Below are 19,683 nucleotides of genomic sequence, written 5' to 3' on the forward strand. Positions count from 1 at the left end.
TAAAATAATGTGTGCACGTGTGTAAAGCCCACACTTGCATTTTATACACATTTGCATTATTTACACACCCACTGAAGGGACAGCCCGTGTAGCTATTTCCCAACCAAGAAGCCCACCATCCTGCAGCAGACACACAGCAGCTATTATGAAGTTGATTCTTCAGAGTGTATTTCTTACAGGAGGTCCTCCAGCTTGCCTTGGGATGGGGTCGTGTTGGGAAAGGAGAGGATGCCTGGTGCTGTTGAGCACGGCTGTCCCTGTCTGCACCAGCAGCCTGTGCAGTGCTTATCCAGGTGCTCTGACGTGGTCATAGGAGAAGTGTGCATCAGCTGCCAGCTGTTTGCTGTGTGACCTCGGTGACTCTACCCTTGGTCTCCTTATCGTGTTGTGTGTAGAGAAGGGACTGTACTGGATGATCTTGGAGATCCCTCCATTCTGACACTTCCGTTAGCAATCAAAATGAATCATGGGAGAAAGCCTTGGCCTGCTGGTGCTCAAAAGAAGGAAAGACCTCTTCGTATCATTTCGTTGCACAGCAAGTAGACTCCAATTGCGAATTCTGTGAGACAGTCTTGTGTTTCTTTATATTAAGTCATTTAGTTAAGTGTGGCCGTATGTCTCATTTTCCCATTTCTTCAAGCTTGAGCTCAAAAATGAAGTCACATCTCATTTATTACTCAAATTAAATGACTTGTGCTTCCATCCTGCTTAATTCAAGAAGAGCTTTATTCTAGCTACCTGGTCTTTTGTCCCCCGCCAACGCCCTCATCCCTAGCAACACCTGGGAGAAGTCCAGAGAGCTGTTGCTTGTAGGAGACAAGAGTGGAAAACCTGCCTAGTCAGCCAGGGAACTCCTCCTCTTCAGAATGCCGGTGTTGTTAGGGCTGCTACATAAGATTATAGATGTGTGGATGCGCTGCCAGCCCAAACTGTACCTTGTCATGGGGACCCTAATTAAAGCATAGCAGTGATCTTTGGGCTGCATGTCCCTACTGATAAAACAGACAGTGTTCATGGCTCTCCAGCCACTGGTGAGATCTGTCAACGGGAACGTCTGGTACAGTCCCTAGTCACTGAAGATGAGGAGATCTGGGCACTAGTGCCATGATTTCCTTGAAACAGTTTCTCTGGGTGTAGCGGTGGAAGATCCCATCTCTGTCCCAAGTGCGAAGCCATGCACTGCGGCCATGTGTCTCTGATGTCACAGATTAGCAGTTACTTGAGACTTTCTATTTACGCACATGAACATGTACTCATTGCTGCTTTCCCTTTGCACACCTGCCTCACCATGGTACCGGGTCTAGGAGCATTTTAAGTCTCAGCCACACACTGTTCTCTTCTCTGTCCCCAGACTTGTTCCCTTTCCTGCTTCATTAAATCCAATGCCATTGTAACAAAGTCAGGTTTATTTTTGAAAGCAGAGGCATGTACTGAAATCCAAGAAATTTATTTTTTTCCACTGTGAGTGTCCCTGTGGGCACCACAGCTCAGTGGCCGTAATACCCACCTGGGGGCCAATAAGACCTCATGTTCTACTTCTACCTCGGTCATTACATGTGATGACTACCAGGAAGAAAAGAAGAAGCAACTGCACAGAAAAGCATGATTTCCAAGCGGAATCCAAGTGTGACAGGAAGAAGGAGGACCGCACACAGAATGTGCAGCACAGGCAGAGAAAGACACAAGGTGTTAAGGCTGGCCTAGTGCAGAGTTCTGGGAAAGGCTGCAGGCAGAAAAGTGCACCGAGGCCAGTGTGCGAACCTGTAGTATAAGCTTGAATTTGAGTCTTCAGAACAAGCACACAGGACATTGTGAATGGTCATAAGAAAAGGGTTAACACGCTCTGACTTGGTCTTAGGTTGATTTTGGAGATAACGTTTTTAGGGAATAGTTAACATTTAAGTTTAGACACAAGGTGTTAAGGCTGGCCTAGTGCAGAGTTCTGGGAAAGGCTGCAGGCAGAAAAGTGCACCGAGGCCAGTGTGCGAACCTGTAGTATAAGCTTGAATTTGAGTCTTCAGAACAAGCACACAGGACATTGTGAATGGTCATAAGAAAAGGGTTAACACGCTCTGACTTGGTCTTAGGTTGATTTTGGCGATAAGAACATTTTTAGGGAATAGTTAACATTTAAGTACTAACTTTTTATATTTTAACGTTTATCAGATTCTTCCAATGTGTCAAGCTCTGTGCTAAGAGCCTTCACTAAGGCACCATGTCAATTAATGCTTTATAGAATTCCATGAAAATGGTCTGCAATTATCCCTGTTTTACAGGCAGAGAACTCCAGGAAGGTGGGTAAATTTTTCCAGTTCCTATTCCTGGCAGCTTGAGGCAGTTTGTTTCCACAACACTGGCTTTAGCCTCCAGGGTGGTGGTAGTGGCTGTAGACAGGAATCACCAGTAGAAACTTAAAAATAAACTTACACTCAAAGTTCTCGATTAAGTTAGAATTCCCAGGGTAGGGCTTGGGTATTCGTACATTTTTACACTGCCCCAGACTGATTCAGAAGATCAGACAGTAACTGATTCAGAAGATCAGACAGTAGTTGTGGGAGCAAGCGTATGGGATGCTGAACTGGTGGAGGCCCTTTCCTGTTGATGGTAATGCTGCGCACAGTCCCGCAGATGTGGAAGCCACCTGTCCATCGGTGGGTTGACTGGAGAAAGGAAATGCGGGGTTTTGGAATACTATCAAGTCTTCACAGCGGGTGAAACTCTACCATTTGTAACAGGAATGGAACCAGAGGACATGATGTCAAGTGAAATTATTCAAGCACAGAGAAGCCGGGGATTTAGCTCAGTGGTTCTGCCACTTGCCTCGCAAGCTCAAGGTCCAGTGTTCATTCCCCCACCCCCGGTACAAACAAACAAACAAACAAAACCAAGCACAGAGAAGCAGACATCGTATGACCTCCCCTATCTGTGGAATTGTGAACAGTTGAGAGTAGAAGGCAGATCCCAGCTGTTGGGTGGGGAGAGAGGTGGTGAACAGGGCCTGGTAATCAGATCCAAACGTTCAGTTAGACCAGAGGAATAGTTCTAGTGAGCTGCTGTGCAACATGGTCACCACAGTTAACGATAATGTATATTTTTAAATTCCTAAGAAAATTAGTTTTAATGCTCACCATAAAAATATGAATGGGTGGGTGAGGTGATGAGCACGCCAATTGCCTTACAGCTTTCTACAGTGTCTACCTAGACCAAACATTGCAGAGTACCCGGTAAATATAATTATTATTTGTTGATTAAAAATAAATGTAAAAGAAGGGCAGACCATGTTGAGCTCTTCTGGCTTAGCCAGTACTTCCACTCCACCCACAGTGAATAGTAATCATCTGTATCCAAACACCGCCACCCTAGACTCGTAAGGGAAACTACAAGTGTCAAATCGAAAAATCACCGAATATGAAGACATTCGATGCTTCTTGCCACAGTTTTACTCTCACAAAGAAAACAAAATATGGCCTTCATCTTTTTTAAGACTGCCAGGCAGCACAGAAGCAGAATCGAAGGTGGTAGAGGTAAAACGGAAACAGTGGCAGAGGTGTATCCAGACTGGAAGGGAGAGACGAGCTGAGCTGAAGGCAGGTGGTTGGAGCAGTGAGGCGCCCTCTACTGACGAGCCACGGGAATATCAAAGCCACATTTGCAGAATGTTTCCTTTTCAGTAATTGTACAAAGACTCCCTTGCCATTACAAAGCACTTTTCTTTGTGGCAGATTGAAGAATGCTTTACCAACTAAATGTTTCCCAGCCATATTCAGAGCTCAGGCCCAACATAATCATAAGTTGCCTTGTTATTACAGAGGTAGCAGGCACCATTTAATAACATATTAAATGCATTATTCATTTATGTAATTCAGACCCAGGGACAGCTGCTGGGATGAAAATAGAACCGCTCTGTAATGCAAAAAGCAGGTGTGTGCTTATTTGAGTAAATTAACTCTGTATTTCTGCACAATTTTCTTCTGCGTTTCAGGGACAGGTTTGGTAGGGCTAATGCAATGCCATTTTCATCCAAGAAATAAAATGATTTCAGAATGGTGTCTAATGAGCCTTTTTAAAAAATCACCAACAGTCTTCTCTGTGGCAGAATCCCAGGGGAGGAGATTGTGCTTTGGATCTAAAAGGAACTACCTGTGGCTGCAGGAGTCAGGAAAGCCGGGTGCCGATTAGTCAGAACAGCGACAAACAGAAGGGTCAAGGGCTGCTCTGGAGCAACACTGGCTGCAGTGATACCTTGCACCAGGCAGAGCCAGGGGTGTGCTTGGCTGCTCAGTGATCCGCAGTCACAGGCTGCCTTAGTTAGCACAGTGCTTCTCTCTGAAGCACTCGGGCCATTTGGGATGTGCAGTTAAACTCACCGTGAAGCCATAATTACCCTGCATGATGGTGCCAGTCATCTTTTGTGGCTCTGGATGATACCAGAATGCTACTATTCTCCAATGTCTGCATTTTCTCTCTTTCCCCCGCAAGCCCTTATTTCTTCTTTTAATCAGTATATACTCACGAGCACAGGCCTTATTTTCTTTTAATCAGCATAAACACCTTGGAAGATTTTTTTTTAATGGAATGATGTTCACAATGCTCAGACATGATAATGACCAGTCAGAATGGGCAGGTGGCTTTGGAGACTCACACTCCAATGGGTTCACTTCTGAACAATTCCATTAAGGATAGGACCAGCAGAGCTCAGTGGTGAGTGGGATTCTCGAGTGTGGTAGCATCTGCTCTGCAGGTATTCAGCGTTTCAACTGAAGCAGTCACGCCAGCGTGGGCCTTCTGATCCCCAGCCTTTCCATCTGGATACAAGGAAGCCCTGGCAGAGCTTAAGGTTTGCACAATCACACAGTTAGAAAATAGTGCAAGGCTAGGGATTCCTTACAAATTCAGTCAGAGAGCCTTCTCAGAGTTTAGAGGAGAGACCGTCTTTATTTACGGAAGCAGTGCAGTGTAGCAGTAGAGAAAGTGTGTTCTAGAGACGCAGGGGCTAGGGTCCTGGTCACGTGACCGTGAGAAAACAAATTAATATGAATTATCAACATAAGTCTTGATTTCTTCATCTGTGTACTAGGGAAAATAACAGTGCCTTCTTTATTAGAGTTATTTCAAGATAATTGAGATAACTCATGTGAAGAACTTAGCACCATGACTAGACCATTTTAAACTTTCTCTAAATATGCTTGTTTTCTGCTGTGGTCTGGTAAACTGTCTTAGAGAAGGCAAGATGAGTTTTACCTTGTAGGTTGAATAAGCTTTAGGCAACTAATGGTGCATGCAGAGGAAGATGGAAGTGGAAAGAGCAAAGGAAAAGTACTTTCAAGAGGCTTAGAAGGAGATTTGGCTGTAGCAGAATGAGCTTTTGGGGAGAAGGCATTAGAAAAGTAGAATAAAGTTGGTTTGTGAAGGGCTTTAGATAAAGGATTAAGAGGTTTGGGACTTCTCCTGAGGGCATGTGAAAGCCAGGAAAGGTTGTAAACAGGAAAGAGGCATGGGATAATACTGAATAAAAATAAACAGTGACATTTCATCATCATTGGCTCAGGGACACGGAAGTCTATGTCATCTGTGTGAATCCACCCAGTCCTCGCCCCACCCGTGAGAGGTGTGAGTGGCCACCCGTGTACATCCATCTCATTTGACTTTCTCTACCTGCTCTTAGGAGTCAGTCCTGACACTCAACATCCGAAGAAAAGCTTTGTTGTGGACCAGAAATCTATCAGCAGACCAAATCCACTCCATGGACAGAGTTGTGAATACAGTTTTAGTGGAAGCTAACTTTGCACATTAATTTAAGTACTGTCTGTGTCGGCTTTCATGGGAGAGCTGCAGAGTTGAGTAGTTGCCACAAAGATTGCACAGCCTACAAAGTAAACATTTAATGTCTGATCATTTGTATAAAGCCTTTGCTGGCCTCTGGCCTAAAATAGTCAGAAGTGGGCTTATAGTGCCTCCAGTTTGAGCTCTACTACTGTGTTTCCTCCAGAATAAGACCTAGCAGGGAAGCAGTCAGCCTTGAACTCCAGAGACCACCGATGCCAGCCCCAGTCAGCCTTCCCTGCCTTACGGGGTGGTCACCGAGCAAGAGAACAGGCATGGCAGGGAAGGTGAGGACAGGCATTTTTGATCTCTAGTTTTCCAAGCAGATAATTTTCCACCTAGGTCTTAGTTTTGGAGAAAGAGGACATTACCTCTAGGCAAGTGGATTTGGGAAATCGCATACATCAATACATAAACAGGTTACTCTGGACTGATAGTAAAAAAAGGTGAGTAGGTGATTTGAACCTCACAATTCTCAAATTTTAATCATCTTTAAGCCATAGATTCTAATTCTCTGTGAGTCTGGTAAATTAATAGGATAATTCTACAGGCTATCTCATTTTTCTATTAAACATAAACTAAGAAGTAATCAAAATTGTAGGAAAGATTTTCTCAATCTGCAGAAGCCCCATTTATGGACGGTTTCAGCAGTTTAATCAGTAAAACCTCTCAGGAAATGAGCAGAAAGTGTCAAATTTAGCTAACTTCTTTCCTACAACACTGTGCTATTATCATAGCATCCTGTGGATACAATGCTGAGTAACGTATCAGTAATCACTTTTCTCTGAATTGCAAATCCCCTACACACAGTTGTCACAATCGCTCACCCCCAGTCCAAAGTCCCACATTCAGTGGTTTCAGCTCCCTATCTTCAAGGCAGACTAAGACTACCGAGTGGACAATTCTAGAAATTAAAATATCCACACGTTTCAAATTGTTCCCGAGAGTAGGGAGACAAGATCTCGCCTGAGTTTGCGTCCTGATGCCCATCTCATTCACTGATTTCACCTCTTTACACAGACGTTGTTTCTTCTCTCATCATCTCAAGAAGGGTGCGGTCAGTAAGATACTGTGGAAGGGAGGTCACATTCTTATAAATTGATTGCAGTGCATTGCTATACTTGTTCTATTATGAGCCATTTTGTTAATCACTTAATCTGCCCACATTATGCATTAAACCTTATTTTAGGTATGTACCACAGTGAAGAACTTAGTGCTTATAGGTTTGGGTTCTATCAGCTGTTTCAGGAACCTCCTGGGCATCGTGGAACAATTCCTGGAGACTAAGAGGAGACAACTGTATGACTCTGTCTAATTCTAAAATATCTTCTAAGTTGTGCATTTGTATCTCTGCAACTAGAGTTTGTCTCAGTGGGGTACAGACAATGTGCTGTAGTTCTGTGCATTTCCCACGACTCCAAGGTGATTGGATGAACTGATTAGGAGAATAAAAGGAATCTGTGACAGTGCTAATGACAGACACAACCTTCAGCTCCACGACTCGCCTCTCTGCAGGGAGCTTCCTGGGAAGCAGCTGTCATCCTCACCGGAACAGGGAGTGTGGGAGGTCAGGTGGTCCATGGTAGGCCCGGGGCCAAGCCGTGGGTGTAGTTCAAAACCTGGGAATGATCCACATCAGAATGAGCTGGTTTACAACTGGGCTCTTCTCCTGTAGGTACAGAAAGGTGGTTTCCAATAACTGCACGGACGGAGTGAGAGAGCAGTACACTGCCAAACCCCAGAAGTGTCCCGGGAAGGCCCCGCGTGGGCTCCGGATTGTCACTGCCGATGGGAAGCTGACGGCAGAACAAGGCCACAACGTCACCCTGCTGGTGCAGCTGGAAGAGGTAGGGCCTGCCCCCCTTACACTCTCTTCTTGAGGCAGCGGCTTTTTCTGATAAATCATGGTATTGTCAGCACAAACTTTTTAACTTTCTCCTTTAGATGTTTATGTTTGTTGTTCTGTTCTAGTTTCCATTACGTTTTCTGTTGCTATCTTTTCACCTTCCCTGACAGCTTTCTTTAATTACTTTCATTTCGCTGCAAGTTGTTCTTCTCTCCTCACCAATCTCTTTCTTCTCAGGGCTCTCTTTGTATTTAACTGTACTTTAGTGGCACTTTTAGTAAACTATTTTCTCCAACTGCATTAATGGTATTGCCAGAAATTTCACACACACACACACACACACACACACACACACATGCACACAGCCAATCTAAAAGATGTGAATGCTTTTGTCCTCTCAGCCTGAAGCCTTAGCTTTTCCGAATGCAGCAGATTTGACAAACTTACAGCACAAAGGCCAATCACACCGTACCTGAGTATCATATCGTCAACACTGGTGAGCTTGTATTTTAATAGCACCTCAGGGATTGTCACTATGAGCAGGAATTATTGCTCGCCAAATTATTGTTACCTGAAACTTCTGACTAAATGGTGAATACGACAAGCTTTCTTCTGTCTTTTTTGGAAAGTGCATAGGCATTGTTGTCATATTAATACATGAAGCAGATGGTCACCAATGGTAAGCATTTCATTAAGTTACCTTAAGTATTATACCAGATGTTCCTTCCTTCAACCACATTTTTCTTTTTTGATACTGGGGATCAAACTCGGGACCTTGCTCTGACGAGGCAGGCAGTGGAACCACTGAGCTAAATCCCCAGCATCCTTCAACCACTTTTAATGAGGACCTAAAAGTTGTTTGGCACTGTCCTAGGCCCTGCAAATACAGAAGGATTTCAAATGTTAATAATGCCACCAGGATTAAAATATAAAATCTTGAATTCTGTTGTCCTTTTCTCATAGTGGCTGTGTCTCTGATATGCATAAGAGTCACCCTGAAAGCATAACAAAATGCAGCACTTTGGGCCTTGTCCTCAGAGATTTTCATTCAGTAAAATGGAGACAGACCAGGAAGTATTTGTGTCTAACAAATTCACAGGTCACATATTTTCCTTTGAGCAAGACCAAAACATTAGTTTGCAGCAAACAACATGAGTGTGTGTGTGTGTGTGTGTGTGTGTGTGTGTGTGTGTGTTTACAGGAGAGAAAGAGAGGGAAAGGAAAAAAAGAAAGAAGAGAAAGGAGAGGATAAGGAAGAAACTACGAGACATTCAAGGAGAAAGTGTTGGCTAAACAAGGATAAGAGAAAAAAGATAGAAACTAAAGAAAAGGAAAATAAGAGATGAAGAGATCACACAGATAACATTTCTAGGAGAAAGGGAGGCGGGGAAGGAACCAGAATCATTATTGAAGAGGTAACAGCTGATAATTTTCTAAAACTGATGAAATATATCGACATATACACACATAGACTCAGGAGAACCAGCAACACGCAAAGAGTATAGATGCAAAGAAAGGTTAGGCTTTGCTATCACGTTGAAACTGCTGAAAGCTAAAGACAAAGAGAAATTTTAAAAGCAGTTCAGAAGAAAATTAAATGATATTTTTGAAATGCTATGAAAAAAAGAGATGAAGGTGAAATAAAGTCATCTTCACATAAACAAACTCTGAGCTCTGATTCCTAGATGCCAATTCTGTGAGGGGGGATACAAATGGTAATTCTTCAAGGGCAAACAAAATGACCCCAGAAAATGCACGCACGTGCACACACACACACACACACATACACAGAAACACAAATTGATGAACGGAAGAAAGAACGAAAAATGGGGCATGTACAAGGATAAATAATGGAAGTCATCTGGGGACTTTTTTTGTTGAGACAGGATCTCACTGTGTAGTTGAGACTGACCTGGAACTCACTATGTAGCCCAGGCTGGTCTCGAACTCACAGTGATCCTCCTGCCTCAGCCTCCCGAGTGCTGGGATTACAGGTGTGCGCCACCACACCCAGCTCATCTGTGGACTTTTAAATACATGAAAATTTAAAAACATTAGAATAACAACATAGTATGTAGATGGAATTAAAGTGGCATAGGGTTCATGGAATGTCTGTAAAGAAGTAAGGCATTGATTTTTATTCAGCTCCGAAATAATGAGAATGCGCCTTCACAAGTACTGTAACAACAGAACAGTGAGATGTTTAACTACCAAGTCACTGAAAAGGAAATGGAACAATTTTAAAATGCTTTATCGATCCAAAATATGTTAATGAAAGGAAGAAAAGGAGCACTGTAAACTTGAGACAGAGAAAGCAAATGTGAATGTCGCAGATATAAATGCAAATATTATCAATAAGTAAATTAAAAATTAGTTATTTTGGTTTCTACTGGATTTTCCCAGAGCCTTCCCACTGAACTCCATCCCCAAATCTTTGCTTGTTTTGTTTTAAATTTTATGTTATTTTATTTTGAGACAGGGTCTTCCATAGTAGCTAAATTGCCCAGGTTGGGTTCAAACCCGTGGTCCTCCTGCTTCTGCCTTCCAGAGAGCTGGGATTACAGGAATGTGAAGCCAGGCCTGGCTTTGATTTTTGGGTCTTGTTTAGGAAGTTTGTGTCTAACCCAAGACCACGAAGCTGTCATGCCACAAGTTTTCCCTTTGGCTTTCACATTAATGTCTGTTGATAATTCTTGAAGAAAACTGTAACTGATATATTTTATATACTTAGAAAATCTTACATATAATTTACCTGCCCAGGAAACTACAACAGGAACTGGCACGTTACAGACCTGATTGACAGGGAGCCTTTAACTAAATAGACACATACCACCTGTAGCCCATTATTCCTCTCCTAAGTATATATAGTACGGTTTTTCTTTCCATGATTCAAGCTACTCATAGTGAAGTTTCAAAAGTATCCAGTGAAAAGTGAAGAAATCCTAAGTTTTTAATAACTTAATTACAACATATTGTTCTAGTTGTTTAATCTTTTTCACTGTGACTAATTTATAAGTTAAGCTTTTTCATATGTATGTATGTGTACGAAAAAGTATCATATATGTAGTTTGTGCTCATCTGTGGTATCAGACATCCAGTGGGAGTTTTTGGACGCACTCACCACAGATGAGGGAAAACTGGTATGTAAGTAATGTGCATAAGGGAAGCACTTCCAAGAGCCTTCATCTAGAATCTACGTAATATGACTGATGGGTAACTTACAATACACTTGATAGAATAGACTAGAATAGAATAGAAATGAAAAAGAGCTGGAGCTACACTCAAAACGGGGGATGAAACCCATTTCTAATATTGAGCTAAAAATGTAGGCTAAAAAGATGCACATTCTGTGATTCCATTTAATTAAATGGCAAAATTAAGCGAAATGAATTTGTGGTGGCAGCATGGAGGATAATTATTACCTTTGTAGGAAGACAGACAAAAGGAGATTCTGGGAATACCGATAATTTTTGATTACTAGCTCAGACTGGGAGCTGTGTATTTAACAATCTGTTTATTTAAGTGTATAATTTAGTCATTGAAAAGCTAACTTAAGATACTTTAACTGTACTTTGTATTTGGTCTTGTGAAAGAGTGGAGAAACTTCCTTGGACTCTTAGGGCAAGTTTCACTTCTCTTGCCAGTGCTCTACCCTATTTTTACCTGCACGGTAAAGGTGATGATCCCTTTCCCAGAGATACAAGAAGCCCAGAGAGGCTACCCAGCAGTATGCTGGCACATAGCTTCTATTGTAATTCCATTCCTAAGAACCCACAGAGTGAGCTCGGGACAGGAGACTTCACCTCATCAGCCTCCCCTATGCACAAAGGCTGGAGAATGCCCTTTCTGGGCAGCTGGAGCCTCTCAGGTCTTCTGTGCTGTCCATGTAACAAAGATCATAGGCATCTCAGACTGAGCCACATAATGTGGGAATTCATTCCTATCTGAGGTTAACTGATATATTTTATATACTTAGAAAATCTTACATATAATTTACCTGCCCAGGAAACTACAACAGGAACTGGCACGTTACAGACCTGATTGACAGGGAGCCTTTAACTAAATAGACACATACCACCTGTAGCCCATTATTCCTCTCCTAAGTATATATAGTACGGTTTTTCTTTCCATGATTCAAGCTACTCATAGTGAAGTTTCAAAAGTATCCAGTGAAAAGTGAAGAAATCCTAAGTTTTTAATAACTTAATTACAACATATTGTTCTAGTTGTTTAATCTTTTTCACTGTGACTAATTTATAAGTTAAGCTTTTTCATATGTATGTATGTGTACGAAAAAGTATCATATATGTAGTTTGTGCTCATCTGTGGTATCAGACATCCAGTGGGAGTTTTTGGACGCACTCACCACAGATGAGGGAAAACTGGTATGTAAGTAATGTGCATAAGGGAAGCACTTCCAAGAGCCTTCATCTAGAATCTACGTAATATGACTGATGGGTAACTTACAATACACTTGATAGAATAGACTAGAATAGAATAGAAATGAAAAAGAGCTGGAGCTACACTCAAAACGGGGGATGAAACCCATTTCTAATATTGAGCTAAAAATGTAGGCTAAAAAGATGCACATTCTGTGATTCCATTTAATTAAATGGCAAAATTAAGCGAAATGAATTTGTGGTGGCAGCATGGAGGATAATTATTACCTTTGTAGGAAGACAGACAAAAGGAGATTCTGGGAATACCGATAATTTTTGATTACTAGCTCAGACTGGGAGCTGTGTATTTAACAATCTGTTTATTTAAGTGTATAATTTAGTCATTGAAAAGCTAACTTAAGATACTTTAACTGTACTTTGTATTTGGTCTTGTGAAAGAGTGGAGAAACTTCCTTGGACTCTTAGGGCAAGTTTCACTTCTCTTGCCAGTGCTCTACCCTATTTTTACCTGCACGGTAAAGGTGATGATCCCTTTCCCAGAGATACAAGAAGCCCAGAGAGGCTACCCAGCAGTATGCTGGCACATAGCTTCTATTGTAATTCCATTCCTAAGAACCCACAGAGTGAGCTCGGGACAGGAGACTTCACCTCATCAGCCTCCCCTATGCACAAAGGCTGGAGAATGCCCTTTCTGGGCAGCTGGAGCCTCTGAGGTCTTCTGTGCTGTCCATGTAACAAAGATCATAGGCACCTCAGACTGAGCCACATAATGTGGGAATTCATTCCTATCTGAGGGCTCAGACAGGAAAATCATCCAGTGAGTTCATTCTACTTAGGTGGGCAAAACTGCAACCACAGGGATAAAATCTTCAGCCTTCCTCATCCCACCCGATGCTCTCATCTCTGCATTCAGAGCAAGCCCAAGGCATCTCTCACGTTGGTCTCACAACATGTGCATGTACGTGCTGTCATCACTGTCACCCCAAGAATGACAGCTGAGGCACAGAAAAGCAAACTAACTTATCCAAGGCCATGCTGCTAAGTGGAAAAACCAGAAGTCTAGACCAAGCATTGTAGCACCTCACATTTCTGTTGCTCCTGTAAAGTGGAAAGAATTCTTTTCTGTGGAGGAATTTTGTGTGGTTTCTAAGGCTAAGTGGAAACCCTTGGAGAGGGGCAGATAGTCACAAAGAGCAAAGCAGAGAAGGGAAAGCCAGATCCTCTGTGCCCAACTCAGCTTGGCTTTGGCTGTTCCTGGATTCTTGGACTCTAGTCAACAATTCTACCAAAACTTCTCCCTGCTTTTCTGAGAATATTCATGGTTCTTTAAAAACCTTTTCAGCAAAGAGAGATAAATCTTCCTTTGGGTTCCCTGGTCTCTGCCAAACTGTGCCTTTATTGAATGCCTGCTGTGTGCCTAACACAAGTGATCTGTTTTAAAGAGAACTGAAAAGTGTAGGTGGGATATGAACACAGTACACAAGGAGTGCAGAATCTGTGTGTAGTAAACCAGATTTGTCCAAAGCATGGCTATGAGTTAAACTATAAATTTAAAAAATTAAATCCCAAACAAAACACAAAAACCCTGCATTTAACCCATAGGCGATACGTGGGGCCTCTATATCCTCAGAAATCCCTCAAGAGGGATTTGAACTTGAACTTCATGCACATAATGTATTTTTTTAAATAAAGGGTGATTCTTGCCCCGTACCTACCAGCAAGTTTGATAAGAAGAATATTATGTTACACCTTTGATACCTGCAAAACAGCAAGTCTTTCAGATGCCAAAGAGACCCAGGAGTCCCTCCCCATGTCATATGCCTTCTCATATGACACCACAATTCTGATTAATGCAGAAGCAGGCAAAAGACTCCATTCCCCATGTTGGCATAGTGTTTTTGTACTGGTAACCAAAGTTAGTGCCTCTGTCTTGTGGTTCGTTCATGGTTCGACTTTCCCCCTTACTTTGTGTACCCTCTGCGCTGCTGGGTGCCGCTGCACACTGATGCGCCTCACCTTCACTGACTGAATTGAAAAGTCTCCATCTCCTTAACACACCTAGCAAACACTGGAGAGCGAGGAGTCCTCTACTGCCCAAGTAAGAATGTGAGTGAAATATACATTGCTTAAATGACAAAAACAGATTACAGTAGAGGACGCATTGCCATCAATCCTCCTGAAAATACTCCCTCTTGCTTTAAACACACTTAGTACATCAGTCTTGCCACTTCCTAAAGCAGTTCTGGACAGCCTCTTTCATGAGGATTTCACAAAGTATGATACAGTATGTGGTAACACTGCTCCCGAGACCGTGGAACCCAAGAGCAGGCTCATACAAACATTGCGTTGTGTCCTCATCAACCTTATTCACCAGATCTGGCAATGTGCAAATTCTGGCTCTTCCCCAAAGTCATGATGGCCCTGAAGGGCAAATGCTCTGAATTGAATCAGGCCGTCGAGCCAACCACAGCAACACAGCTAAAGACCCATGACAGGGAGCTTCCAGAACTTCTTCAGGACATGGTAAGAATGATGGCATGAGTGTGTTTGAGGGGAGAGGGATATAGGCGGGGCATTGATGGCAATGTGTCCTTTGTGTAGTAAATTTTCAAAATTCAAATATTGATCCATTTTTGATCATACCTCATACTTAATATGTGTATATTAAATTTTTCAACAAATATTTGCTGTGTCAGGTTTATATGATGTACTTTTAAATTCATCAAATCTGCTTTGATTTGTGGAATATACAGGTTTTGAGTTAAGGAGGGTCTGTACTCTACTTGCTTTATATAAAAGTCCAGCCATATGATGTAGAAATCAAACAACACAGAGAGAAAAATACTTGGTTGCATCGTATTATAATAACATATTTGACATCCTCCTGTAAACTATGAATATCATTAAGGTAGAAAATCATGTCAGTCCTGGTTGCAGCTTCAGCACCTCTGCCTAAAACATTGACAGAGATACATTGAATAAACATGTGTGGATGTGGGTAGGCTTCCCCAAGGAGAGTAGCGATAAAGCCTAGAATTGACAAGAAAAGTCTCTTTAAAATTCAAATACCATCCAAAAGATGGTAAAGTCATCATCTGACATGCAAATCTCTTCCTTTATCCCCTACTGGTGCATGTCCTCATTCTGGCACAACAATATCCATGGAAATGTGGTTAAAACCAGAGCAGAGGAGAGATCATCTTATTAACAAGACAAATGCAAAAGAAGGGGCACTCAAGCCAGTTCATCATTTAATGCAAGATAATACATACCCAAGCCAGAATACTGTGGATTTTACATGTGTAAGCGATGGAAACCCCTTCCTGTGAGACCCTCACAATGTTTAGGTAACATCCCACTCCACACTACAGCACCTTCAACATCCTCTAGGGAGGCACACCTGAAGCGTTACGCAGAGAACTACATAACTCTAAAGGCTGGTGAAACTCCCCCGGTCAGCGCCCCATCTCCACTGCCTTTAGTGTTCTCAGCACACGTACACTGAGAACCTTCAGGAGCAAGGCAAAGGAACAGTCCCACTCCCTTCTCAGGCTCTGTGTAGCACCACCAGGAACACACATGTGTCCTGTGATACATTTGTGCAGTATTTTGTTCTTCAGAACAAAGAACAGTTGATCCAGGACCAACCAAGTGGGTGGCGGACAAATCCATGAAGTTGTGCCTAAGAAGCCAAACGTAGCTTCTTCCAACTATCAGGCAAAAGCGTTTTGCACTGAGACCCAAGCATGCAGTGTGAGGAAGCATCTCCCATTGGAGGTCTGCTCACGGTGCATGTTCTCTGGACCACTGGTGAACTCCTGATGAGCCCACAGGATTTCAACAGGAGAACTCAGCCCCACGGAGAAGCCCAGCACAGGAATCCGCAGGCACAAGGTGTCTGGGTAGGGACCTATTCAGTCTTAGGAACCCCACCACACTGGTTTGAAAGGCATTCATTCGAGACAACTGTGTGCAAGTTGCAGGAGATAATTAAATCCACTTCAAACAGCTGTAGGAATAAAGAGATGCAACTCTCTGCATATTTCAAGGCTTTAAAATTAAATCTGAGGCGAGGGATTCAAATTAAAACTTTGATCTGTATCTCATTGTTTGAGTATTTCAATTTATATACACAGACTGGAACTTAATAAGGGAGATTCATGGTTATAACTTTAGGGGGATTTAACTGTGGAGCACGAGGGGTCTGTCCTCATTAGGCGGATTCGTGTGGTCTGTCATTTCACATACATTGAATGACTTACGTGGGCAGCAAGGTACCCACAAGCTAATAAAGTCTTCGTAAATCCACCACCATGCTGCCAGCCAGCCGGCAGTAGAGAAGAAGGTTCCGGATGCGACTTTCTACAAAACATTCTTTTCTTCGATTCACGACCCAATTTGAGCTCCGTTTTCCTCTGGACATGGAAAGTCTCTTTGAAGCAGCTGGAGGTAGCAGAGGGGGTCAGCAGCAGGAGCGGGTGGGGGCGGGTGGAATCCAGCTCACCTGTGACATAGAAGCCTGGGCTGTTTTCTCCTCTCACGCACAGAAGCCACAGTTGAGTTCAGTGAGCCGTGAGATTCGCAGCTTTCCGCTGTATAATTCCTTCCTCCATTCCGCTTTATTCTCTTCAACTCTAACAAGGTAATGGAGCCATTTCCTTTCTCCCCCCTTGTCGCTTGAGGCTAAGAAGGAGAAGGAAATGAGCCAGGCAATATAGGTTGTCTTCGTGTGGGACGTACGAGTTACATCGGTTAGCAGCCCTTTCCCGGGCTTCACTTTCTCTGTTCTCAAAAGTCGTCCACACATTCAGGGCTGCTGCTGGTTCTTGGGTCGCGGAGGTCAGATGTTGGCTCAGAACGTTAGTCGGCCTGCTAAGCAAAGGAAGAAGCCAGGCTCATTACTGAGATTTCCAGTTCACCGGCCACCCCAGGGGCCTGAGGCCTGCAGTAGCGTTCAGCTTGGATTCTCAGTCTGTCACACCTTCACCCAAGTGGAATAGCTGGACCCTCGCTGGCGTGCAGGGGAGAGTCTCCATCACGTGACAGCAGCAGGCGGATGAACCCGTCTTCACCTATGAGTTGCGATTATTGCAGCAGCCGGAAGAGGTGTGGGTGTGAGGATGAGAGGGTCATAGGGATCCCAGCTCATCTGAACTAGAATTGACAGTGTGATCATTGGGTTTACCTGACCTTAGTTTACAGAGGGAGGAATTGAGATCCAAATGCATTTTCACAGGATATAGAGGTGGGTCTTCAAACCCCCAGGTTTCTAGCTGACTTTTGTGGGGCAACTCTTCCCCTTGTAGCACCCCTGAAAACCTCTTTCAGGGGTGCTACACTGCACCCTAACTTGGAGGAGGGGTGAAGCAATCCCCAGGGCAGGAAATCATATATCCATTCCATAGAAGTTGCTGGGTGACTTGGCCGTTTGTCAAGTGAAGCTAGATATAAAAATTTGAAATCTATTTAAAAACGTTGACAACAAAAATTCCAAAACAATATAGTGAGGGCAGTGTTGTGGTGGTGATTGTGGTTGTGTGTGTGTGTGTGTGTGTCTGTGTGTGTGTCCATGGGCATTCCCATTTATTAAAATGGTATTCAACAATCAGTAATATAATTTCTAGGTGTTAAAATTATGTGTGATTTTAATTTTATTTTTATCCTTTCATGTATTTCCACATTTGCCCAATGAATATATCATACTTTTCTCTCTTCTTTTAATAAAGCTAACATTTTGTTACATATTTTACTACTGGGAATACATGGTTGCACAGGTTTATCGACTACAGTCTTCTTACTACTGATTGAAAAAATACAGTTTTTTTTCTTATTGCATAGCTGAATGTTTTGCTTGCATAGCTGAATGTTTTGCTTTATGGGTGATTCTAAGAAGTCATTTGTAAGCACTTATGAGATATATGTCATTTGTGTTGTCCCATAGTTTTTCTGGAGAAGCCTGCTGAGGTAATTCCTGAGGCTTCCCACAGTGGTAACAACAGAACCAAAGTGTTTAATTCGGTAAGAATGTTCTGAGCAGGAGTGAAGAAGCCCCAGTGTACAGCATCTACTGCTTACATGATCAAGTGCTGCACCTCTCCTGTGTGGTTTGGTCTATTCTAAGTGAGAAACCAGACACAGAAGACTTTGAAAGGAAATTTATTTGGAAATGTTTTGTTTGGTCAAACATAGGAAAGTAAACCCCACTTAAAAGTGAAGGAGAAGCCATTTGGTTGAGTTCCTATGGGCAGTTCTGGGTCTGGGCATTAGACCTGGGGGTGTTTGGAATTTTCGTTAGGCAGATCCCCTGGTTCAGTGTCCTCAGGGAGGGGCCTAAAACCCTGGCCATCTGCATGTTCACATCTGACAAGAGGCTAAACACCATGTTTCCAGATCAATAAGTTCTAATCCATAGTCTGGTCTCTCTGGTACCCAGCCTTCACAGAGCTAGGATCTTCTGACAGAATTGTCCTGAAACTCTGTGTGTGTTCCTCATCATCCTGGTGGCCGCTTGTTGTTTAGGTCAGACTGGCCAAGTCCATTGTTCCCCTTGCTTGCTGAGAAGCTCAGGGTCTGTGCCCTTGGAGAGACACCAGCTTTCCAAGGCTTCTGAACAGACTGAGGAAGGAGACAGACTGTATCCTATCATTTCACACACACCTGGACATCTGGGAGTCAGCCACAGCCCAGGGCGAGGAGAACCCACAGGGCGAGACTCAGACCCAGTGTGCTGGGAACCCTCTCCCAGCCAAGCTACTGACCAGCCTCCCTGTGCAGCCAGGCTGCCCTTCTTTAAAGGAAGATTAGAGAGCACCAGAAATGTTTGGGAATGGAAATCAGGGAAGTGCAAGAGTCTTTCGTGATATGTCTGTTTATCCTGTGAGAGAAAGCATCAGTTGACATTATAAGTGGTCCTTTAGAAAGGTGCCACAGAGCTCCACCCGTGTTTCCTCACTACAGTGTCTCTGGCTGTGTCATGCTGTTGTGGTTGCGCCATGAGGGTCCTCACAGATGCACTTCAGTGCCCTGGGTGCTGGTGGAGCCTGGGGCATTGTGTGGCCGTTGCCGTCCATCACCATCTCCTGAAGAGACAGAGCACGCTGCAAGGGCTGCACTTGGTGTCGTTGACCATGCCGTGCTTCTCTGACTCACAGAAGCTGGGAGATCCACTGAGAACGGAGCTCTGCTTCTCATTCTTCTGGTGGCTGGCATAAGGGTTAGGAGTTTCTCAAGTCAGGGTGAGGGGTTCACATGCATGAGGATCTCCGTGGAGGGTCAGGCTATGACAGCACCCGTACCCATGTATGGCACCTGACCCTTCTCCTGAGAATGGCCCTCGTCCATCCTGAGGGCAGAGGCCCACAGGTCCACGTTGTTACCTTGGAGATTCAGCTGGGGACGTTCACGGCACAGCGCTGTGGGATGCTTCTGAAAGCATCTTGCTAGATGAGGGACTGCATGCTGCACCACCCACTGAGAAGGAGCCCGTGGCACAGTTCTACCATCTTCTGTGAAGGACGAGTAGGAGTGTGGGGCTGAGTCGAGAAGAGCTTGCTTCGAACTATTCTTGTGGTTCTAGGGCAAGTTAAACAGGTCTGAGTCTTTAACAGTTGATTA

General features: G+C 43.5%; 1 protein-coding gene across 1 annotated transcript in view; it reads left to right on the top strand.

Moving 5' to 3' along the window:
* Sorcs1 (sortilin related VPS10 domain containing receptor 1) overlaps positions 1-19,683 on the top strand; it is a 369,207-nt gene that overhangs the window by 298,550 nt on the left and 50,974 nt on the right. Inside the window, exon 19 of the mRNA XM_033761243.1 lies at positions 7,499-7,670. Coding sequence (XP_033617134.1) covers positions 7,499-7,670 — 172 coding nt within the window. The remainder of the gene's footprint in view (positions 1-7,498; positions 7,671-19,683) is intronic.

This window comes from Fukomys damarensis, unplaced genomic scaffold (assembly GCF_012274545.1).
Source record: "Fukomys damarensis isolate Sample0158 unplaced genomic scaffold, DMR_v1.0_HiC HiC_scaffold_8, whole genome shotgun sequence".
NCBI lineage: Eukaryota > Metazoa > Chordata > Mammalia > Rodentia > Bathyergidae > Fukomys > Fukomys damarensis.